This window comes from Bos mutus, chromosome X, assembly GCF_027580195.1.
Source record: "Bos mutus isolate GX-2022 chromosome X, NWIPB_WYAK_1.1, whole genome shotgun sequence".
NCBI classification, from domain to species: Eukaryota; Metazoa; Chordata; class Mammalia; order Artiodactyla; family Bovidae; genus Bos; species Bos mutus.
The window spans coordinates 99,011,302-99,037,500 of NC_091646.1; the positions used below are offsets into that span (position 1 = coordinate 99,011,302).

Below are 26,199 nucleotides of genomic sequence, written 5' to 3' on the forward strand. Positions count from 1 at the left end.
ATCTTTCAATTTGTTAATGTGGTATACCACATTGACTGATTTGTGAATATTGAAGAATCCTTGCATCCCTGGGATAATACCCACTTGGTCATGTTGTATGATCTTTTTACTATGTTGTTGGATTCTGTTTGCTAGAATTGTGTTAAGGATTTTTTCATCTATGTTCACCAGTGATATTGGCCTGTCATTTACTTGTTTTTGTGGCATCTTTGTCTGGTTTTGGTATTAGGGTGATATTGGCCTCATAGAATGAGTTTGGCAGTTTACCTTCCTCTGCAGTTTTCTGGAAGAGTTTGAGTAGGATAGGTGTTAGCTCTTCTCTCAATTTTTGGTAGAATTCAACCATGAAGCCATCTGGTCCTGGGCTTTTGTGTGTTGGAAGATTTCTGATTACAGTTTTGATTTCTGTGCTTGTGATGGGTCTGTTAAGATTTTCTATTTCTTCCTGGTTCAGTTTTGGAAAGTTATACTTTTCTAAGAATTTGTCCATTTCTTCCAAGTTGTCCATTTTGTTGGCATATAGTTGCTGATAGTAGTCTCTTATGATCCTTTGTATTTCTGTGTTGTCTGTTGTAATTTCTCCATTTTCATTTCTAATTTTGTTGATTTATTTCTTCTCCCTATGTTTCTTGATGAGTCTGGCTAATGGTTTGTCTATTTTATTTATCTTCTCAAAGAACCAGCTTTTAGCTTTGTTGATTTTGGCTATGGTCTCCTTTGTTTCTTTTGCATTTATTTCTGCCCTAATTTTTATGATTTCTTTCCTTCTACTAACCCTGGGGTGCTTCATTTCTTCTTTTTCTAGTTGCTTTAGGTGTAGAGTTAGGTTATTTATTTGATTTTTCTCCTGTTTCTTGAGGTAGGCTTCTACTGTTATGAACCTTCCCCTTAGCACTGCTTTTACTGATTCCCGTAGGTTTTGGATTGTTGTGTTTTCATTTTCATTCGTATCTATGCATATTTTGATTTCTTTTGTGATTTGTTGGTTATTCAGAAGTGTGTTGTTAGCGTCCATATGTTTGTATTTTTAATAGTTTTTTTTTTCCTGTAGTTGACATTTAATCTTACCGCATTGTGATCAGAAAAGATGCTTGAGATTATTTCAATTTTTTTGAATTTACCAAGTCTAGATTTATGGCCCAGGATGTTATATATCCTGGAGAAGGTTCTGTGTGCACTTGAGAAGAAGGTGAAATTCATTGTTTTAGGGTGAAATATAGATATCAATTAGGTCTAACTGGTCCATTGTATCATTTAAAGTTTGTATTTTCTTGCTAATTTTCTGTTTAGTTCATCTATCCATAGGTGTGAGTGGAGTATGAACATCTCTCACTATTATTGTGTTACTGTTAATTTCCTCTTTCATATTTGTTAGCATTTGCTTTACATATTGTTGTGCTCCTATGTTGGGTGCATATATATTTATAATTGTTATATCTTCTTCTTGGATTGATCTTTGACCATTTATGTAGTATCCTTCTTTGTCTCTTTTCATGGCCTTTATTTCAAAGTCTATTTTATCTGATATGAGTATTGCTACTCCTGCTTTCTTTTGGTCTCCATTTGCATGAAATATCTTTTTCCAGCCCTTCACTTTCAGTTTGTGTGTGTCCCTAGGTTTGAGGTGGGTCTCTTGTAGACAGCATATATAGGGGTCTTGTTTTTGTATCCATTCAGCCAGTCTTTGTGTTTTGGTTGGGGTATTCAACCCATTTACATTTAAAGTAACATTTATAAGTATGATCCCATTGCCATTTACTTTGTTGTTTTGGGTTCGAGTTTATACACCTTTTCTGTATTTCCTGTCTAGAGACTATCCTTCAGCATTTGTTGAAAAGCTGGTTTGGTGGTTCTGAATTCTCTGAGGTTTTGCTTGACTGTAAAGCTTTTGATTTCTCCTTCATATTTGAATGAGATCCTTGCTGGGTACAGTAATCTGGGCTGTAGGTTTTTCTCTTTCATCACTCTTTAAGTATGTGCTGCCATTCCCTTCTGGCTTGAGGAGTTTCTATTGAAAGATCAGCTGTTATCCTTATGGGAATCCCTTTGTGATTTATTTGTTGTTTTTCCCTTGCTGCTTTTAATATTTGTTCTTTGTGTTTGATCTTTGTTATTTTGATTAATATGTGTCTTGGGGTGTTTGCCTTGGGTTTATCCTGTTTGGGACTCTCTGGGTTTCTTGGACTTAGGTGGCTATTTCCTTCCCCATTTTAGGGAAGTTTTCAACTATTATCTCCTAAAGTATTTTCTCATGGCCTTTCTTTTTGTCTTCTTCTTCTGGGACTCCTATGATTTGAATGTTGGGGCATTTAATATTGTCTCAGAGGTCTCGGAAGTTGTCCTCATTTCTTTTAATTATTTTTTCCTCTCTGCTTCATTTATTTCCATCATTCTATCTTCTACCTTACTTATCCTATCTTCTGCCTCAGTTATTCTACTGCCGGTTCCCTCCAGAGTGCTTTTGATCTTAGTTATTGCATTATTCATTATTGATTGACTCTTTTTTATTTCTTCTAGGTCCTTGTTAAATTTTCTTGCATCTTCTCAATCCTTGTCTCTAAATTATTTATCTGTAACTCCATTTTGTTTTCAAGATTTTGGATCATTTTTACTATCATTTTTCTGAATTCTTTTTCAGGTAGACTCCCTATCTCCTCCTCTTTGGTTTGGTTTGGTGGGCTTTTATCATGTTCCTTTACCTGCTGAATATTTCTCTGCCTTTCATCTTGTTTAGGTTGCTGTGTTTGGGATGGCCTTTCTTTATGCTGGAAGTTTGTGGTTCCTATTTATTGTGGAGGTTCCTCCCTGTGGGTGGGCTTGGACGAGTGGCTTGCCAAGGCTTCCTGGTTAGGGAATCTTGCCTCAGTGTTCTGGTGGGTGGAGCTGCATCTCTTCTTTCTGGAGTGCAGAGAAATGTCCAGTAGTGAATTTTTTGGTGTCTATGGGTTTGGTGTGACTTTTGGCTGCCTGTATTTTTGTGCTCAGGGTTATGTTCCTGTGTTGTTGGAGAATTAGCTTGGTATGTCTTTCTCTGAAACTTGTTGGCTCTTGGGTGGAGCTTGGTTTCAGTGTAGGTATGGAGGCTTTTGAATGATCTCTTGTCGATTAATATTCCCTGGAGTCAGAAGTTTTCTGGTGTTGTCAAGTTTGGGATTTAAGCCTCCTACCTCTGGCTTTCAGTCTTATTCTTACAGTAGCTTCAAGACTTCTCCATCCTTATAGCACCACTGATAAAACATCTAGGTTAATGGAAAGAAAATTCTCCACAGTGAGGGACACCCAGAGAGGTTCACAGAGTTACATGGAGATGAGAAGAGGGAGGAGGGAGATAGAGGTAACCAGGAGGAGAAGAGGGGGAATCAAAAGAGGCGAGAGCAATCTAGCCAGCAATCAATTCCCTACTTACTTTCCACAGTCTGGAACACTCAGAGAGGTTCACAGAGTTCCATAGAGAAGTGAAGAGGGAGGAAGGAGATAGCAGTGACCAGGAGGAGAGGAGGGGGAGTAAAAAGGAGAGAGACCAATCTAGGCAGTGATCAGTTCCCTAAGTGTTCTCCACAGCCTGAAACACCTAAAGAGATTCACAAAGTAGAGAAGAGAAGTGGGAGGCAGGAGATAGAAGTGACCTGGTGGAGCAAAAGGAGAGTCAAAAGGGGAGAGAACAATCAAGCCAGTAATCACACTCCTAAGTAAAAATGGGTATTGAAGATTGGATTCTTAAAGGTACAAAATTGATAACAAATACCAAAAAGCAAAGGTTAAAAATCTAGTGTAGAGGTTAGACTCTTAAAAATACACTATTAAAAACACAAAAGAAAATTACAAACGTTATAAAAAAAATATGAAATTTGCTTTAAACATAGGGTCTCTCTTTTACAAGGTTATAGTAGGTTTTAAAAAGGAAAATTAAAGGAGTAATAAAGAACTTAAAAATTTAAAAAAATTAGAAAATGATAATAGTAAAATATATCTAGGAATTTCTCTGGAGCTGTTGAGGGCAGTGTGGGGTCAGTTCAGTTTCAGATAGTTCCTTGTTCCAGCTTATACTTCTTCTCAAGGTCTATAGGTCCCTTCCATTGTAGTCAATGCTAACTACAGTGTTTTAATCTGTTGTACCTGTCACTTCCAAAGCGGTTCCCTCTTGTTTATCTTGGCTCCCTCTGTTTGCAAGTCTCTTTTATATCTAACTTCCGCCCTGACACAAGGGGTTTGAAAGTGGTCATTTATTTAGGCTCACTTGTTTAATTGTGCTGCAGGGAGGGAGGAACACTGCAATCAAATATCACTGGCATGTGGGGGGAGTGCTCGCAGTGACTGGGCCATACTGGGTTTGCCCCCACTCACAGCGTGTGTGCTTTTCCAGTCTACACTGCTCAAGTTCCAGGTTGCTCTGCAGGGGAACTGTCTAAAGCAGGCCCTGGGTTGCATTCACTTCCCAGGTGTAAGCCACTCAGGTTCTCGGGTACTCTACAGAGTCGCGGACTTAGTTGGGCCTGCGTTTTGTGCCCTTCCCAGTTCCGAGCAGCTCAGGTGACCAGGTGCTTGGTGAGCATACTCTCCCCAGGTGGGGTAGTGATTATAGCACCCATATGTTTTGAGGGATTAACAAACTTTGGCAATAAGGGGACATCAGGGTTCATTGAGACATTTCAGTTTGAGTTGAACTGTATGGAATTAAAAAGAAATCTACAAAGCTTCTCTTCAACTGTGAATTTTATTATTTTCCAGTAAGGGAGAGGCCAATCCAATATTTATTAAGAGCTTGATTTTTCAAGTAAGTATTGCATAATTAGGATTTCTTTTCTATTTTTGATCAATTCTACTAAATGCTAATGTGATGTTAACTGTGATATAAAACAATGGTCTATTGTAAATAATGTTTCATAACTTTACCTAATCTATTTCTGTCTGTATTGATATATATTATACATCATAATAATTAAATAATTTATTTGAACTAATCTTAAATAAATTTCCTCAGTTAAATTTGTACCATATTACCAAATATTTATTTGTATCATACATTTTTGGCTCCATAGTGACTATTTTTCTATAAGCTTTTAATTTAAAATAGATTCACATATGTATTACTTGTTATTACAAACTAGCTTCTCATTGATATAAATCAATCCTCAGAGAATGTGTTTTTTGAGTGATATCATTACTAAAGACAGACTTCAGAAAAGAAATCTATGTATCAAACAGTGCAAAAATAGCAGTGATACATTTGTAATTTTGTTCTGCAACTAATGGGGAGCCATTGGGAGCTGAATAACAATCATATTTGCATTTCCAGAGCACTCTTTGGTAGTAAGACTTTTCATAGAAAAGAGGCCAATTAGAACTGAACTAAGTAGCACTGGGCATGGAAACAAGGAGACAGACAAGGTTATTTCAGAAGAGGAAATTGAGGCCCAGAAGAAAACACATGGCATGCATAAAGTAATAGAAGATTAGTAGCAGAGTTAAAGTGAACACCAAGATATCCAGACTCAGGTCCAAGACTTTTAAGCTGTTTCAGAACTCATCACATTCGATTCTTTGACAGAAAAATAACCGCAGTTGAAAATTTTTGTTTTGAATAATCACGTGCCTCGATGTTGACATTTTTATATAAAAAGACATTGCTAGCTCCAGGGCCATGAAAATGCTCTCTTAGCGAAGTCTCAATAATTTTCCAATATGATTAAAATTCAAATTATGTCACCTTACTTGTGAACAAAGTGAAAATATGTTTTGTATAAGTCTTACCATTTGATAGTTTAAGCCAATTAACAAAACCTGACAGCTGGTCTAGAATTTGAGGTAAAATTCCCCTGCTGACTCAGGCAGTGAGTAAGAATTTAATGTTCATTAAAATATGTCACAATCTGAGACCCAAAACAGGTACCATCTGTCACCAGTTCCTACTACATACCTAGGTATAGATACAGTGTGCTAAATCTCTCTTTTATTTACAATCAATGTAATTTGTTTTGAAATATTACCACTAATAACCCATGGGATTTTCTTCTACTTTTCATGTGAGGTGAGAGAAGAGGAGTCAAGTATTTGATTTCCTCCTGATACGTTTTTTTATCCAAATCATATCGTTCTATCATCCAAATTGAGTTTTTATTTGGCATAAAGAATAAAAAGCAAAGGAAAGAAGAAACTGAGGTGACTTCTAAGACTGGAAGAATCAAGTAGGCTCTCATGGGAAGGCCCAAATTAACAAGAAACAGGCTCCTGTGGAAAAGTACTGTTGCTGTGGCATTTGCCAGCAAAGGACAACTCTGGAAAAGTTGATGATCCAAGAGAGTGTGGTGTGCAGGGACTACAGGAATGCTGTGGGCTTAGGTCACTATCAAGTGTCTGCAAGATAAGATGGCAGGGCCAGAGTACTTATGGGAGCTTGGCAAATCCCTGTGAACAGTGCTATTTCACCAGGACTTGCTAACTTGAGCTCAGCTTCAGTGATGACCCTCAAAGAAATCCTCCAGATAGCATCAGTGGTTCTCATGGTGTGGTCCATAGACTAGCAGCATTACCCAGGAACTCCTTAGAAAGGCAAATCCTTAGGCCCCATCCCATGCCTGCTGCTAAGTCACTTCAGTCGTGTCCGACTCTGTGCGACCCCATAGACGGCAGCCCACCAGGCTCCTCGTCCCTGGGATTCTCCAGGCAAGAACACTGATTCATAAACTCTGGAGGCATGGGGCCGAGAAGTCTTCCAGTTCACAAGCCTTCCTGGTGATTCTTATGCTTCCTTAAGATGAGAAACCCCCACAGTGGATCAATCTACCTAAGTGCAACAACAGGTGATTAGAAAGAATTGGATTACTCTGTCTTGTTGTTGTTTAGTCGCTTCAGTAGTGTCTGACTCTTTGCGACTCCATGGACTATAGCCCACCAGGCTCTTCTGGCCATGGAATTCTCCAGACAAGAATACGGGAGTGGGTTGCCATTTCCTTTTCCAGGGGATCTTCCCGATCCAGTGATTGAACCCATGTCTCCTGCATTGGCAGGCAGATTCTTTACCACTGAGCCACCAGAAAACTTCTTACATATAGATAACTACTCATAAAATAGGTACAGGATTCAGTTTTGCTAGTTTATGAGAAATTATCTTGGCCTTGATCTCTGAAGTGTCCGTCTGATGAGAATAAGGTGATGACTTTGTGGGCTTTTTGCAAGCATACATTCTCTTTTCACTTCAAATCATCTAACCTTGACCATATAGAGCATGTTTATCTTGTCTTCTTGAGCAGCTTATCTATTGCCTGCCTGTTTCTACTGCTGTCCAATCTGATTTATTGGCTGTTCTTTCCTGTTTACCTTGGAGGTTTGTCCAGGTACCTCGCTGCTATGAAAATAAATTATATTTCTTCTTTCAAAAGCCTAGCTGATCTCTGCCTTGTACACATTTTCTAGAGCTTCTTTTTGCCTTCTGAATTTTCTAGAACTCTAGTTCTCTGGCACTCAAAGATCTATAATCAATTATTAGGATGCAGAAATATATCCTTTTAATACACTAAAATTGAGTAACAACTAAATTGTAGTTATTTAATATACACAAAATCCAAGCTTAGAATAATTTCTGTCTAAGGATAGATGGGAGAAGGTAATTCATTAGTATGATGCATTGTATCTGGCACCACCATGGATTTCCTGTTTTTTTCTTGTTAGTTATGGTGTGAGAGTACTTCAGGAACTTGATAAGATGAAGAAAGACTGGGAGAGAGATTGGTTCAGAGCCAACGGAGGAAACACACTGAGGCAGAACTACTATCCTGCTATCACCATTTGACAAACTATATCTAGAATTTACCAGATAGAAGCCTTGGCTAGTACAGTGTTTTTGTCATACAGATTTGGGTAAAAATATTATTGATTTGATAATTGCACAATTTATAATAATGCTGTTTTTATTTTACCTTGAGTTATTATTCTTAATTATATTCTTTAATGGGAAATTTCCCCTTTATTTTTGTAATGTTCACTAAGTGCCTCTTCTTTGGTTGATTGTTAACACAGGAGGCTCCATGTCATTTGCCACTATATCTCTTTGTGTATCCAACTACTTTTATAGATCATCTAAGAAAACCTTTTAGGTAACAGGAGACTACTCATAAATCTCCAATGTAAATTGTTTCCTCTTCTTCAAATTCAGATTGTATATTTTGGTCTATTGCATTCTTTCAGGCTTAGGAAAAATAGTGAAAAGACAATTATTGAGGAGAAACTAGAAATGCATTTCAAAACTTGCTTTTATTCCCTAAAAATGGCTCGCAGTAAGACTACAATATAAAGAACACCAGGTGAAGCAAATTCTGAGAAAAGGATGAACTAATTGAAGGAGACACCAGAGCTGTCTGCAGTTCAGAGCTATCAATGCAGGTGGCATGCCAAAATGAGCTACATAAAGTGTCCTTTGCAGGGGGTGGGCGTATATTGATTTCTCTCTGTCAATGATACTTCAGTTCATGAGCAATTGGTGCATCTGTTTCATGCTCATTTATTTGCCATATGCAATGTTAGTTGTTCTTAAATAAATTTGCATTTATTTTGGAAAGGTAGGTCTCACAGCTTAGTTTATGTTCATTGCATTTGCTGATGCCAATGAGAGAGGATGGTAAAATGTCCATAAAATAATTCTCTCCTTTCTTTCTTCTTAGTCTGTTTTTACAAATTAAATTAGGGTCTAGCATTGGGGAGATGGAAATGGATTTCCCAAAGCCTCAGATCAGATCAGTCGCTCAGTCGTATCCGACTCTTTGTGACCCCACGAATCGCAGCACGCCAGGCCTCCCTGTCCATCACCAACTCCCGGAGTTCACTCAGACTCACGTCCATTGAGTCAGTGATGCCATCCAGCCATCTCATCCTCTGTCGTCCCCTTCTCCTCCTGCCCCCAATCCCTCCCAGCATCAGAGTCTTTTCCAATGAGTCAACTCTTCGCATAAGGTGGCCAAAGTACTGGAGTTTCAGCTTTAGCATCATTCCTTCCAAAGAAATTCCAGGGCTGATCTCCTTCAGAATGGACTGGTTGGATCTCCTTGCAGTCCAAGGGACTCTCAAGAGTCTTCTCCAACACCACATTCAAAAGCGTCAATTCTTCAGCACTCAGCCTTCTTCACAGTGCAATTCTCACATCCGTACATGACCACAGGAAAAACCATAGCCTTGACTAGATGAACCTTTATTGGCAAAGTAATGTCTCTGCTTTTCAATATGCTATCTAGGTTGGTCATAACTTTCCATCCAAGGAGTAAGCGTCTTTTAATTTCATGGCTGCAGTCACCATCTGAAGTGATTTTGGAGCCCAGAAAAATAAAGTCTGACACTGTTTCCACTGTTTCCCCGTCTATTTCCCATGAAGTGATGGGATTGGATGCCATGATCTTCGTTTTCTGAATGTTGAGCTTTAAGCCAACTTTTTCACTCTCCACTTTCACCTTCATCAAGAGGCTTTTGAGTTCCTCTTCACTTTCTGCCATAAGGGTGGTGTCATCTGCGTATCTGAGGTTATTGATATTTCTCCCAGCAATCTTGATTCCAGCTTGTGTTTCTTCCAGTCCAGTGTTTCTCATGATGTACTCTGCATATAAGTTAAATAAGCAGGGTGACAATATACAACCTTGACGTACTCCTTTTCCTATTTAGAACCAGTCTGTTGTTCCATGTCCAGTTCTAACTGATGTTTCCTGACCTGCATACAGATTTCTCAAGAGGCAGATCAGGTGGTCTGGTATTCCCATTTCTTTCAGAATTTTCCACAGTTTATTGTGATGCACACAGTCAAAGGCTTTGGCATAGTCAATAAAGCAGAAATAGATGTTTTTCTGGAACTCTCTTGCTTTTTCCATGATCCAGTGGATGTTGGCAATTTGATCTCTGGTTCTTCTGCCTTTTCTAAAACCAGCTTGAACATCAGCAAGTTCACGGTTCACATATTGCTGAAGCCTGGCTTGGAGAATTTTGAGCATTACTTTACTAGCATGTGAGATGAGTGCAATTGTGTGGTAGTTTGAGCATTCTTTGGCATTGCCTTTCTTTGGGATTGGAATGAACACTGACCTTTTCCAGTCCTCTGGCCACTGCTGAGTTTTCCAAATTTGCTGGCATATTGAGTGCAGCACTTTCACAGCATCATCTTTCAGGATTTGGAATAGTTCAACTGGAATTCCATTACCTCCACTAGCTTTGTTCGTAGTGATGCTTTCTAAGGCCCACTTGACTTCACATTCCAGGATGTCTGGCTCTAGGTCAGTGATCACATCATTGTGATTATCTGGGTCATGAAGATCTTTTTTGTACAGTTCTTCTTTGTATTCTTGCCATCTCTTCTTAATATCTTCTGCTTCTGTTAGATCCATACCATTTCTGTCCTTTATCGAGCCCATCTTTGCATGAAATGTTCCTTTGGTATCTCTGACTTTCTTGAAGAGATCTCTAGTCTTTCCCATTCTGTTTTTTCCTCTATTTCTTTGCATTGATCGCTGAAGAAGGCTTTCTTATCTCTTCTTGCTATTCTTTGGAACTCTGCATTCAGATGTTTATATCTTTCCTTTTCTCCTTTGCTTTTTGCTTCTCTTCTTTTCACAGCTATTTGTAAGGCCTCCCCAGACAGCCATTTTGCTTTTTTGCATTTCTTTTCCGTGGGGATGGTCTTGATCCCTGTCTCTTGTACAGTGTCACGAACCTCATTCCATAGTTCATCAGGCACTCTATCTATCAGATCTAGGCCCTTAAATCTATTTCTCACTTCCACTGTATAATCATAAGGGATTTGATTTAGGTCATACCTGAATGGGCTAGTGGTTTTCCCTACTTTCTTCAATTTGAGTCTGAATTTGGCAATAAGGAGTTCATGGTCTGAGCCACAGTCAGCTCCTGGTCTTGTTTTTGCTGACTGTATAGAGCTTCTCCATCTTTGGCTGCAAAGAATATAATCAATCTGATTTCGGTGTTGACCATCTGGTGATGTCCATGTATAGAGTCTTTTCTTGTGTTGTTGGAAGAGGGTGTTTGTTATGACCAGTGCATTTTCTTGGCAAAACTCTCTTAGTCTTTGCCCTGCTTCATTCCATATTCCAAGGCCAAATTTGCCTGTTACTCCAGGTGTTTCTTGACTTCCTACTTTTGCATTCCATTCCAGTCCAAAGCCTAGGGTGACCTTAATGGATAAAATGAAAGAATAAACTGTCCTGATCTACTAATTTCACACAAGCCACTTTTTTTATTCATTTTTTATCAACCAAAGAGCATGTGTAAACTTCCATAGCTCCTAGGAACTTTGGAAATATGAATGATATAAAAATACTTCATGAAACACATAAGCATGTAGAAAACAAGCATAGTGATTCCAAAGGATTTGTGCCATACTCAATTACTTTATTCTATTACTTAATGGGCTTTAAAATTAGCTTTAGAAGATAATTACTCAAGTAGCTGAATGTTAATTGAATAACAGATGTAAAAAAATGTAAAATCAGTAAACTGCATAGCGAGGTTTTTGTATCTGAATAATGAAAAGTATGTACAAATCATAGAAATAAAAAAAATATTGCAAATTTTTTCAAAGAATCGCAGCATTTCAGATTGGAAAGGCCCCTAAGCTATGCTCATCTTCTCAATTCACCATGTTCTTCTCAGTACTCCTGGCATGTGGTATTTCATTTGAATTTATCAGAAATTAAGAGGAAATTCACTAACATCCACGAGCCCTACCTTTCACTTTAGAACACCTCCAAATATTAAAAAGTAATTTCCATATGTTGATCTCTGTTTTTCCTTTTGAACCAACACTACGTTTTTCCCCTGACTGTTCTTCAAGAATGTTCAGGTAGCTCATAAATGCCTCTGACTCCTTATTTATTCTAAAATAAATAAAAGTGTTTATTCTGCATCTGACTTTCATTTCTCTCTAAGCTTCTTGGGAACATTATTTGGATTATAATTTTCTACTTATATTTTTATGAACTCTTTTTCTTTTGCAGGCAGAGTTATAATCTTTTCGTGTCTATACAAATGTGAAAATGCATGCAAAAGCAGATTGAACTACAGCATTTTGTAAAATGTAACCAAGGCTTAGTCTGTGTTCTTCCTTGTTTTAACAGGTTTTAAAAACTGATCTAGAAAAGAAAAAGCAAACCATGGACAAACTCTGCTCACTCAACCAAGATCTCCTTTCAACACTGAAAAATACATTGGTTGCCCAAAAGATGGAAGCGTGGTTGGACAACTTTGCCCAGCGCTGGGATAATTTAGTCCAAAAACTTGAAAAGAGTTCAACACAGGTTAGTGATAATCAGTTGAGTTCAGTTCAGTCACTCAGTCATGTCTGACTCTTTGCGACCCCATGAATCACAGCATGCCTGGCCTCCCTGTCCATCACCAACTCCCGGAGTTCACTCAAACTCATGTCCATTGAGTCAGTGATGCCATCCAGCCATCTCATCTGTAATCCCCTTCTCTTCCTGCCCCCAATCCCTCCCAGCATCATGGTCTTTTCCAATGAGTCAACTCTTCGCATGAGGTGGCCAAAGTATTGGAGTTTCAGCTTTAGCATCAGGCCTTCAAATGAGCACCCAGGACTGATCTCCTTTAGGATGGAATGATTGGACCTCCTTGCAGTCCAAGAGACTCTGAAGAGTCTTTTCCAACACCACAGTTCAAAAGCATCAATTCTTCAGCACTTGGCTTTCTTCACAGTCCAACTCTCACATCCATACATGACCACTGGAAAAACCATAGCCTTGACTAGACAGACCTTTGTTGGTAAAGTAATATCTCTGGTTTTGAATATGCTATCTAGGTTGGTCATAACTTTCCTCCCAAGGAGTAAGCATATTTTAATTTCATGGCTTCAATCACCATCTGCAGTGATTTTGGAGCCCTAAAAAATAAAGTCTGACACTGTTTCCACTGTTTCCCCATCTATTTCCCATGTGTGATGGGACCAGATGCCATGATCTTAGTTTTCTGAATGTTGAGCTTTCAGCCAACTTTTTCACTCTCCTCTTTCACTTTTATCTAGAGGCTTTTTTTTTATACTCCGTTAAAAAATATTTTACCAAAACTTTTATAATTCTTAACAAAAAACCACATGACCCTACAAGTATAACCTAGATTTTTTCCTAATATACAGCCTATATGTGTTAGTATAACTAAGTTGCATGATTTTAGGAGTCAACAGTCTATGGCAGAAAATCCACTGATTATAACCTCGCTTGCACTAATTGAAAGATATCTTTGGTGAAATCAAAGATCATTAGTCATAATCATTCAGTTCAGTTCAGTCGCTTAGTTGTGTCCGACTCTTTGTGACTCCATGAATTGCAGCACACCAGGCCTCCCTGTCCATCACCAACTCCCAGAGTTCACTCAAACTCACATCCATCAAGTTGGTGATGACATCCAGCCATCTCATCCTCTGTCATCCCTTTCTCCTCCTGCCCCCAATCCATCCCAGCATCAGAGTCTTTTCCAATGAGTCAACTCTTCGCGTGAGGTGGCCAAAGTATTGGAGTTTCAGCTTTAGCATCATTCCTTCCAAAGAACACCCAGGGCTGATCTCCTTTAGAATGGACTGGTTGGATCCCTTCATTAACCTACAATAAATTATACTTGAGATTTTTGATATCTGCAATGAGAGAGTGATACTGTAACCCTACAGAGGATGTCACTGGATTAGTCCTTGCTAAGTATTTAATTAAAATATAAAACATTGTTCTGTTGGTCGCCTTTGACACTGGAGAATGTGGGAGAGGTGGAGGAGTGAGTGCTGGTGGGCTGAACTAGTTATTGCTTTATAGGGTGGTGATTGTTCAGTCACTTTGTTGTGTCCAGCTCTTCTGTAGCCCACCAGGCTCTTCTGTCCATAGGATTTCCCAGGCAAGAATACTGGAGTGAGTTGCCATTCCCTTCTCCAGCCGTAGAGGATAATCCTTTCCAATTCAGTGGGAATGAGGATGAGTGACTTAGACAGTCAGACAAAATGCTAGGAAACTGTGTCATCACAGTCTAACTCCAAATCATAGACCCCTGAAATAATGAAGACCATTAATTGACCTCTGCATTTTACACATGAGAAAATTAATTTTAGGGAGGAAAAGTGAACTGTCCAAAGAAAGTCAATGACAAGAGCAGGACTGGGGTCCACGATCTTTGATTTCACCAAAGATATCTTTCAATTAGTGCAAGTGAGGTTATAATCAGTGGATTTTCTACCATAGACTGTTGACTCCTAAAAATCATGCAACTTAGTTATACTAACACATATAGGCTGTATATTAGGAAAACGTCTATGTTATACTTGTAGTGTCATGTGGTTTTTTGTTAAGAATTGTGACAGTTTTGGTAATATGTTTTTTTAATGGAGTATTTTTTAAACTTGAAACTCTTATTATCGGATATGGTTAGATGGTGGAATCATGGGCAGTCATTCAGAAATTAACATTATGTTCAATACAATCTGCCATTTTGTTTTGTGTTATAGAGGCTAACTTTTACTAATTGGTCCCAGTTCATAGCTCAATGCACTGTGCACATACCCTTGTTGAAACCATATTCAATAGCTTTAGGCTTATATCTACTCTTGTGAGACAGTGCAGGGAATTTCGTTTTTTGAGACTTGGCATCAGATTAGCGGTATTTAGGAAATGTTTGTTGAAAGATGAAAAAATGAAATTTGAAACATTGCTTCCAAAATATATAATTTAAATGATCAGCCAACATACATAATTTTAAATCACAGTTCCATCTTTTAAAATCAAATTCATATTTAAAATTTAAACTTGAAGAAATATCAATTGCAGTCATTTCTCATAAAGTCATTGGGCAATAATAAAAATTTCATTGACTGTATTTGGGGCTGTTAGTGGATATACTGGAGAAGGCAATCGCACCCCACTCCAGTACTCTTGCCTGGAAATCCCATGGACGGAGGAGCCTGGTAGGCTGCAGTCTATGGGGTTGTGAAGAGTCAGACACGACTGAGCGACTTCACTTTCACTTTTCACTCTCATGCATTGAAGAAGGAAATGGCAACCCACTCCAGTGTTCTTGCCTGGAAAATCCCAGGGACAGGGGAGCCTGGTGGGCTGCCATCTATGGGGTCGCACAGAGTCGGACACGACTGAAGTGACTTAGCAGCAGCAGCAGTGGATATACTAGTGATTTTACCACCAGATCATGATTCTTCTTATTATATGTAATCTGGCCTTGGCTACTTTGCCTGACCATTGACATTTATGTAACAAATATGTCATACATTAGAGAGTGTTAACTTGTTAAACCATCAGTGATATCATTCCAATATATGCCCATCAGCTCCATAGGTTATTGGTGCTGTAAAATGATCAGTTGCCATATTAAGAAAGACTGGCATTATTTGAAAAAGAAAGATATTTTGAAATGTGTCTCTTTAAAGGGATATATTCATGGAAGTGTAACTGTTAACAACAGGTTGCACTCTGGTTCATTTGCACTATTGGCAGTGGTTTTGCAAACTTGAGTCTGCCTGATAGTTACCTGGGAAACTGATTCAAATACGTGGCCCTAGATTCCGTGCTCAGAAAATCTCATTCATTAGGCTTATAATCTACATGCAGCCTTTGATAAAGTCTGCCAAACATATTTTTTTGAAAACATTGAATTGGTAAGACAATGACATATGTACCAGTCCCTACATTCTGGTGTTCCTCAGTACTGCCTGAAATGGGAAGAAGAGAGACCTTTCTGGCAGTGTAATATTTAAATATACTCATTCCTTAGAATGATACTTGTGTATTTCATCAAAATCTTACTGGTTTGATTATTTAAATTGGTTAATTAAAAAAAAAAAACCTTAGAAGCCTTATTTTTTAATGGCTTAAAAGTTATGAGACTTTGGCCTTGGGCAACTTACTTAATCTATTTTTGAATTTTTCAAAATCTATGATAAAATAGTACTAGCTTTGATTTGTTTAATTCTCTATATATTGACTTCCAACATATAATATAAATCTGCTCCACTTGCTCCCTGGGATTTGATGAGAATAAAATGAAGCCATAGACATGAAAGCATTTTGAGGGAAAAAATAAAAATTCTCTTGATATGCAAGGCATACTGTTTAGTGAATCTGGATGGCTTGTTATAATTCACTGTGATTTTTTTTTTAAAGATGTTTTTATGTAGACCATTTTGGAAGTCTGTACTGAATGTTACAGTATTGCTTCTGTTGTCCATGTTCCACTTTTTTGTCCATGAGGCATGTGGGATCTTAGCACTCCAACCAGGGAGCAAACCCTCACCCCTGCATTGGAAGGCGAAGTCCTAACCACTGTACTACCATGAAAATCCCAAGTCTACTATGATTTTTTTTTAACATTTAAAAAAAATGTTTAAAACAGTTTTACACTCCTATACCAGACCAGAAGCAAATAAACAACATTATATTAAACAGTTTTACACTCCTATACCAGACCAGAAGCAAATAAACAACATTATATTAGCAATTTGCTTCCTCAGTCACTAAACTTGAGCCTTTCTTAAGCTCATGCCTCAGTTTTCACTCTTCAGTTTTTCCCCAAAATGCACCATCATAGACACAATCCAAATCATTGCTAGGGGCATGGGACTCTTAACAAGATAAAACAGAAGCTACCCAGGGAAATAGGAATTAAAACAAGATAGAGTAAGACAAGAAATAGTATCTCATAACTAAAAACAAAAATCAATTTTTCTTACTCATCAGATTGAATTTGATCAAAATGGCATAAGAATTCCAAGAACGTTGAGAGTATGGTTTTGACTTTAAAGAACAGAGCTCACTTGTATGCATACATTCCAGCATGTTTATCGGAGGAAAATAGTCCCATTAATGACACAGTATGCTCAGTCTTTTAAAAAATCTTTTAAATGATTGGTGTAAAGAATGAGCACAGTTCTGGTAATAGTTAAAATCCAGTAGGATATAGGCATTGTGACTGAGAAGACAAGGCATCTGTTTATGCTCATATAAAGAGCATCGTGTGCCTGAAATTTTGACTGCTATTCAGGTCAAGGCTTTGAGGGATTTTGACCTTATGAAACAGTAGCGTGGCAAGAGATCAAAACATGAAAAAAAAAAAAATAAAACCAACTATGAGGGCTGCTCTCTTGCATTTCAGAATCAGCTTTGGCTTGAATAACACCTGAATACAAGTTAAAGATGCTGAAGTTGATAAGAAGGTGGCCTAAGAAAATAGAAATACTTTTCATTTCCAAAAGTTAAAAAGAATAATAACCCTTGCCATGTGGTTCCTTAAAATGAGAAAAGAGAACAAATGAAATATACCCTGGATTGACTTATTTGAATACTTAAATGACCTTATGCGTCCTCTGTATCTTTTGTAAATGTGCTTGCTTGTTGACATTTACTCAGCTGCTTTTTTTTTTTTTTTCTAAATATCGTGCCCCTGATGAACATATTTATATTTTGAATGTTACTAGGGAATAAGACAGTCAGAAATTCATTATAGTTAATATTTTAAACTTAAATATAATTTCAATGATTTGAAATATTATTTTCCCCTATTGAACTGAAATCATAGTATACTATGGAAAGAGGATATTATTCATTTGCTTTATAATTTATTATGGTAATTAATGTTAGACTTGGCAGCAGGTATTTAGATGTAAGAATGTATCTATCTAGATAAGTCCCAAAGTCTGTAGTCTTGTGATTTTTTTTAATAGAGAAAATTATCTTCTTTGCCAGAAGTAGACAACATTCTATGACTCATGTAAGTTCATAGATGTTATTCCTATTTCATCAATATTTTGCTATATTTCTGATGAGCATTTTTGCGATGTTCTGAACTATAAGCACAAAAATCTTAAAAATAAAATTAATGTACTCAGAATTCTCCTCCTCTTGAACATGAGCATTCATATTATGCTGTGTAAGTCCGTTTCTGTCCTCACGCATGCCCAAATAGAGAAAATGATTATTATGTATGAATATGTCTGTTCTACATTATTTATGTCCTGTAGAGAGTTTTCAAACTCCTGCCAGACATGTGAGTAATGTAAAACATGGTTGAAGATAATAAGCTAGTATTTTTTATAATACCAGAAATGCAAATAGATGCAAAAGCATTAAGATGAAAATTTCTGTATTTGCCTTTCTTTTCTGAGTTAATGCTCATTTTTTAGAGATCCCTGGTTTTACGCTCTATAAAATATTTTACATGCACATTCTGACTATACCTGTTCTCAAAGCATTATTTTGTAGACCTCTTGATACATAAAATGTAGTTACAATTGGTTTGCCTCTCATCCTTTTGCCAATGATTTTAATTAAAAATACTCTAAGGCCTTTCAATTGACAACCCTTTTCAGTGGTTCCTGAAAGCTCTCCAAGTCTAATCAGTCTGCTACCAATTAAAAAACAATTTTAATGGCTTTATAAAACCTAGAATTAAAGTAAAATTTCCTCACTTCTTTTAGGTTTTTTATCATACTTAATTCATGGTCTAACCATCTTGAATTTTAGAGCATCTTTTGGTTAATTGCTTATGTTAAAGGTTTGATTAGAAAATTTCCAAGTTACAACTCAAATAACTTTGGGAAATAGCTGTATTCTTTTGCTTCCTTCAGCTAAAGTAGAGGTTTGACAATGGGCCTTGTGTATTTCGGTGCAACTGGTTTTATGTTGTAAATTCATTTATCTACTACAACATAAAATGTTGTAGGCACTGCAAGTTTAAGAGACTAGAGCTGAATTAACTGTTGGAACTGCTCATTTCTTACTTATAAAATGAAAAAATTGGCCTACGAAGATCTCTGTAATGCCCTTCCAGTTTTAAATGTTTATGATGCATTTCTCTTTGCTTGAAATTTTATATAAAACTCTGGAGTAATTAGCAAAGAGATTCCAAGTATCTCTACTATATAAATCTCAGGAGTCAGCTGGAAGATGATAATAAAAATAAAATTTTCTTCCTATTCAAAGAAGGCTGAATTCTAAATAGTTACATTTCACTCATCATGAATATGTAAATAAAATACCATGAAGATAAAATACTCAGCCTCTATATGATAAATCCGTTGTCTGCTGACAATAAATAACACATCAAGAAATATACAAGGTTTTTTTTTTTTCTGTATGCTTAATAATCTGCATCCCTAGTTAAAGAAGGTGTCCCATTGCTTTATGTCAGATGGTGTATAGAAGAAGGTCAGGTGGATCAGAAAAAGTAAATCCCATTGCTTGTTGAATTTTTGCAAAATGTAGTTAATTCACACAGTTGCTTAAGTTCTGTGTTTAATATGTATCATGAAGCCAACAGATATCTCTTCTTTCTAGCAATTTGTATGAAAGAGAATTTGAAGTGAGGGACAAAATATGTAAAACTAAATGGCACCCCACTCCAGTACTCTTGCCTGGAGAGTCCTGTGGATGGAGGAGCCTGGTGGGCTGTAGTCCATGGGGTCGCTAAGAGTCAGACTCTATTGAGTGACTTCACTTTCACTTTTTACCTTCATGCATTGGAGAAGGAAATGGCAACCCACTCCAGTATTCCTGCCTGGAGAATCCCAGGGATGGGGGGAGCCTGGTGGGCTGCTGTCTACGGGGTCACACAGAGTTGGACACGACTGAAGTGACTTAGCAGCAGCAAACAGAGTTTTACAGAATAAACCTTCTTAATTATTAGATCATATTTTCTTAAATGGGAGAACAACTTCTTTTATGATATCTCTTCAGTATTAACTCTCATCGTGCCCATGATTCTAATATCAGTATCTTTTCAAGAAGCTATACTGCCTTAATATCAGTATCAAAGTAGGACAGTAGCTGTTAACTACAATTTAGTTACCAAGACGCACTCATGAACTTGAGCACTCCTTCGTGCTACACCTAGCTGTGGTAATTCCTCTGCACTTGTTCATGAGATAGAGCATTTTATAGTCTTTTGATTAATAACCCAGATTCCTTTGTGAGCACCTAACCTTTTACCCCAGTTTCCTCATAAAGTTCAACCTATAAATCCTTTCTGTGCTTAGAACTGGAATCCTTACATCATCATCAGGTAGGTATGTCTTGTGCTACCATACCTGTAGAGATCATTTTAAGCCTGGCTACCAATTATCAGCTAAAGCTGTTGCTATGATTATGCAATATGTTTTACACTGTAGAACTGCAGTCTCCCCATACCCATTAAAGGTCAGTCATCACTCTAAAGTTGGGTTCATATAAACAACACAACCATAAACTTCAATCCACGCTTGTCAACCTGCTTGTACCTTTTTTTAAAAATCAGATATTTTTTTCATTTGATTGGTTTTGCACAGATTTTATTATTATTATTATAGTTTATCAGGAACTAAAGGGATTTAAGATTGTCATATGCCATTGTGTATACCTTCTGTCTTCTTCTGACTTTGTATATATGTGTGTGTGTATACAAACAACATACCCAATTACACCCCTTAAAGTCACCATTCGGACATTTGAACAGGTGTGGCAGCAAGTGATCACAGCTACCAAGAGTTAGATTAAGGAACAATCGGACTAGGGTTTATAGCTCAGCTGTGCCGCTTACAAGTTGAATCTGCCTGAAATTTTTACTTCTAATCTATGAAATGGAAATAAGCTTAGTACTTGTTCTTAGGGCCATTGTGAGGTAATGACAGCTACCACTTATTAAGCCTTTACTGCTTAAGTAAGTAAACACCTAGCTTAATGCCTGAAACATGCAGAGAGCTCTGTAACTGGTAGCTTTTATTACAAGTATTTTAATACTAATAAAAATGATAATAAATAAGATAACTGATTTTTTATACATTGAATCTCTTTTAGTAAGTTTTTGAAAAATGTTTAAATAGTATCTCACAATGCCAGTAGAAGTCTCTAACCTCGAAGAACTTACAAAGTCAAGACTATTTAAATAATTAAATGGACAATTAAAAGGTGCAATTAAGAATACAAGCCAAACTGAAAGAATGATAACAGCACAAAATTAATTTAAAATGTAAGAACAGGGGTAAGTACAACTAGTTCCCCATAAGAAGCTGGCCATAGTGATGGAAAATAAGTATTTCCTTTCATTACATACTCTTTTATATTCTTGAAATATGCTTGAATGTACATATAGTTCCTTTTCACAATGTGCATTTTTAAATAAATGGAAGAGAAAATGTAAAGAAAGATTTTCATTGTTTGAAAATAGTATGGATTTTCCAGACCTACTCTAATTATACAACCTTATTGCAAGAAGATATACACCCTAGAATGATCAAGATACTGGGCATGTGCTCTTCTAATTTTTCTCACAATGGGAAAAATGTAAAATTTGGAAATTAACATATATCTCTTCATGAGTAAAAGTCAGTATAGAAAAATTCCTGAATTTTCTCTGAACTTTTTAGTGGTTATTACTAATGTGTATCCAGAGAGTACTACTGGGTTCAAACATTACATAGTTGAATTCTTGCGACCAGGATGGGCTATGTATTTGGCGAGGTTAGTGCAGAATGAATATACAGAGGTTCTTTCCAAAAATTGTTAAGAATTTCAAGAGGGTGACAGCAGAGCATGAAACCAAGTGTGAAATCCTTTTGAGTGAGGGGACCTGGGTGACTACATGAGTGTACACCCATGACACAGGTCTTGTTTGCAATACTCTTGTGAGGAATAAATTCCTATTCATATTTTACATATGAAGAAGAAAAAAACTCAAAGCTCTGAAAGTATAACCAGCCTGCCTCAAATGTTACAGGATGTGAACTGTGAATCCGGTATTTGAAAATTATGGAGCCTGACTTAGGGACCTCCACTTTTAATCACTGTAAAAGGAACTAGCTTCCAAACCTAAAGACAAACAATTCTAAACTAATTCTTTCCCATTTTTAGTAGCTAGTTAACTGATAGATCAAGGGGATAGTATTTAAAAACAAATGGATTTTGTTTTCATGAAGATTTGCTTGCAATTATTTTGCATACCTGTATTTTTCATATGGACTCACCTTATTTCATAGTTATTGGTGTGGTTGTCACCTTTACTGCTATACTGTGAGATATCTAAAAATAGAGATTCCATTGTATTCATTTCTGGATGTCCTGTATATACTTATATATCTGATATGATACTGATATAAACACTGTGATTCAGCTGCTGAATAACTTCGGAAATTTTAGATTGCTTTAATGGAATATTATGTCCAAAGCCAGAAAATCTATGTTTTGGAGCACCAGTCAGATTAAATCTAGTTCTAGCAAGGGTCTGGATTATAGAGCTTGTAAATAAGATTTATCAGAGTCATGGTTATCAAGCCTCAGACCTTTAAGATTGTCAGGTAGAAACAATATTCACCTTACTCTGTGTTGGTTCAGGGTTCAAGACAAATTTTATTTTATTATTGTATTGTTATTCATTTACTTTTTAGGCTGCACCCAACCAGGGATTGAACTGGTGCCTCCTGTAGTAGAAGCACAGAGTGCTAACCACTGGACCTCCAGGGAATTCCCAAAGAAAACTTTAAATTAATGAAATCAAAATAATGCAGGGTTCCACTAGGTATAAAAGATTTTTGCCAATGGGAAAATTTGCTGCCATACTCAGGAAGGAGTTGTCTGCTTCTGGAAGTAGTGAATCCTGTAATAAAGAGGAGGTTATACTCAGTGACCTCCATAATCCCTTCCTATCTATATTTTTAATGATTCTAACAGATAATTAAGTGTTCACAGTCAATAGCTAAAGCCATGGGGAAATTTAGTACATAACAAATTGTTATTCTGGTGTAGGTTTTGAAAGTAATTATTAGTCTATTATATATCATGAATTTTATCCTATATTTGTAGGGTCAGTGCACAGATGTTTTCTTATTTCATCATCACTAAAGAAATAAATGATGCAGTAGTTTCAAATGCAGTACAGTGATAATTATAATATAGAACAATTACACATGTCTGCTATCATTTGATGAAAAATTATTGTTTTTTCTTTCTTATAAGCTTTGCTGTGTTCTTAAATGTCTTTTCATGGTCTATGATGTTGCTGTTATTCTTTACCCTCCATGGACACTTCAATGAATTTCATAATAAGTATCAATGAGATGATATTATAACATTTTAGAAACTAATTTCACAGCCAAATACTCAACACACATATTTCATAACATTGGATATAACTACCAAAAAAAAAAAAAGTTTTGTATTTTTGGAATCTCTGCACTTTGGTGTCTAAACATATAAAGGTAGAAATTTCCCATCAGAACAGTATTTTCTTCAAGCCATCATTGTATATCAAAACAATTTGCCCATAGTTAAAAAATATTACTTTGAAAAAATTAAATCCTCTTGAAATCCAACTTAAAAACTCTGTGTTCAGGACTTCCCTGGTGGTCTAGAGGTTAGTACTCTGTGGTTTCACTGCAGGGGGCAGGGTTCAATCGCTAGTCCAGGAGCTGAGATCCTTCGAGTCACATGGCTCGGCCAGAAAACTTCCCCAAACCATGCCCCCTTCCTCCCCCCAAAAAGTCTGTATTCTTTTTGGTCAAAGGTAAAATTAATTTGATCATGCAATTGTCATTTCGTGTTGAGTTCAGTTAGGCTTGAGGTTCTATTTCAAGCATTTAAAAAAACCCATGCTACTCTCTGCTTTCATTTTGACATAACTTGTCAGTGGACTATATAATTATCATTTGAATCTCAGTGATTGATTCTAAATAATGTATCTATGGAGATCTTAGAGAAGATAAAATCTGTGCTTGACACATGTAGAAACATGATATCTCTTAATGTCTCTTTTTTTTTTTTTTTTTAACTATTTAGACTATCAAGATGGTAGTCCCTAAGGCTTTGGCATTTGTAAAGATATGGCTTGCACAAAGGGTAGCACTTTTAAAATGCATTTGTCAAAAGCATTTTTGCATAAGATATCATGAAAAAAAGATTTCATTACCACATGCCAATTCCTATGTGGAAGCTAAAATAAGATTATGAGGCTTTCCTGACTGCCTCCCATTGAGGGAATTGGTCATCATGTGTAAGGCAGGGAGGTTCCTCCAAACCTTTTCCTTATCTCTTGATAAATTCAGGAAAATCAGTCAAACTAATCTTGGCCCCAACCAAATGCTTGGCTGTGTGCATGTCAAGTACCTGTGAGTGGAGCCATAGCAGACCTGTTTGGTCTCCTTGGATATAGATCTTCAGAAAAATTTTGATTACTAGAAGTATAATGATTAATATCACAAGAGATAACTTTTTAGTCCTCATAACTGAGGACTGTAAGGCAGAATTGGTGGTTAAGGCAGGAGAGTGTCTCACTGTTTGTGATTTATCAGTCTGGTAATGACTGTGTACTGAAGGGATGACCTCTCATGATGGGTCACAAAACATATTATTCCAAAGAGTTTTGACCTATATCTTAAAAAAAAGAAAACGACAACTTTTTAAGGTCTGAACACAAAGTATGATTCTAAACTGAGAAGACTCGAATGCTAATTTTGGATACTCAAATGTTTTAACTTAATCACTAATTTAAATCAAGAGTAGTATGTTTTTTAGCATTTGAAGAATATTCAGCTTAAATGTATTTCTAGACTGATCACCACTTGATATTAACCATTTATTATAATTTAAAAAGACAGATCACTTGCTTGATTAAAAAGTCATTTGTCACACAGTTCAAAGAATTTTGTCTCAAAATTTACAGACTATAAATAATCATATATATGAAAACCAAAGATGCATTCAATGAACTGTTTAATAAACATGTACAGTGAGCCAGGAGTGAAATTGGTGCTGGAATACTTTAGCAAAATTTATGTTAGCATCGTGAACACTTTAAACAGCGTGTCTAATTAAATGTCAGAATGACACCCTAAATTTTCCTCCTTTGCCCCCTTTATTTCCCATAGCTGGACCAATAAATTGAAGAGGCACTAAGTTTACTCCTGGTTTTGAGATTACTTGCCTTTGTGATTTCAGTCAACATAACTTAAGTCAGATAAAACAATTTGATTTGGGTTCAATATGGTGCTATTTTGATCTGAAGGTCAATTTACCAACAAGCAGGAACAGTTTCTCATTATTTTCTTTCCCCACTCCGAGCAGTCTTTACTGAAGTCTTTCAAGCAATGTGTGACCTCTGTTTCAATACTTCTTGCAGATTTCACAGGCTGTCACCACCACTCAGCCATCACTAACACAGACAACTGTAATGGAAACGGTAACTATGGTGACCACGAGGGAGCAAATCCTGGTAAAGCATGCCCAAGAGGAACTCCCTCCACCACCTCCACAAAAGAAGAGGCAGATTATTGTGGATTCTGAAATTAAGAAAAGGTGAGAAGCTCTTGCTCATGGCTTTATCCTCAAGCAAGGGTAATTGTTAAGAAGGAAAACTCATTTACAGCAATTTTGATGGCAGTGTTTTTACTTAGTTTTTCCAGAAGCCTCTGGTGTCTATAATGTCAGTTAAGTTAGTGGAGAAAATTATGAAGTAAGTTGTAAAATTTCTTCAAGCAATCCCTGGCCCACCAGAAACTGAATGCTTAATGGAAATGTGAGTTTTTTTCTGGATTCAAAGAGGAAACTGCAAGTGATGAACTGCCATGGATACAATTTATCCTGAAAGTTTCCTTTTTTTCTAATCAAGAGCCTGCTTATTCAGTGCTACTTTTGCATTAAATGCCTTTTCCCTGTAATGGAAAGGACATTTTCATGAGGAAGAAGTACACCTATAATAGACGCGATGCATTCTGTTAGTTTACGAGAGCATAATGTCTCAATCTGTGTGTCCTAAATCAGGAGTAATTACAGAACAGATTTCCTGTTCTTTGATATTTATAAAGTCTTATCTTGAAGGTGTTAGAATTCTTAACTGATCTTTTTGTGGATATTCTCAACTAGATATTGTAGATAAGTAAGGTATTATGTAAATTGGTAGATATATTAAAATGGGAATAAAATGTCATAAATGCAAAAGCTAGGATGAAAATCAGAAAAATGGTACAATTTCCTTTTCATGCCAATTATTATAATTCTAAGATTAAGAAAGAACATTAAAATCTGCCTTACATTTCTAAGCAGCATATGTTGGGGAATGCATGGAACACTTGACATGAGAATCTGTGTATACAAGGGTAGGGAAACATGAGAATAACATGTACGTAAAAATAGTGTTAGATGTTTTAGGCAAAGGAAGAAACACCTGGAGAAGTTTTAAGGTACATCATTTGGGACT

General features: G+C 36.7%; 1 protein-coding gene across 6 annotated transcripts in view; it reads left to right on the forward strand.

The window, feature by feature from the left end:
• DMD (dystrophin) overlaps positions 1-26,199 on the forward strand; it is a 2,671,852-nt gene that overhangs the window by 1,112,896 nt on the left and 1,532,757 nt on the right. For all 6 annotated transcript variants that reach the window (XM_070365439.1, XM_070365442.1, XM_070365443.1 and 3 more), the window contains 2 exons: positions 12,102-12,281; positions 25,123-25,298. In XM_070365439.1, coding sequence (XP_070221540.1) covers positions 12,102-12,281; positions 25,123-25,298 — 356 coding nt within the window. The remainder of the gene's footprint in view (positions 1-12,101; positions 12,282-25,122; positions 25,299-26,199) is intronic.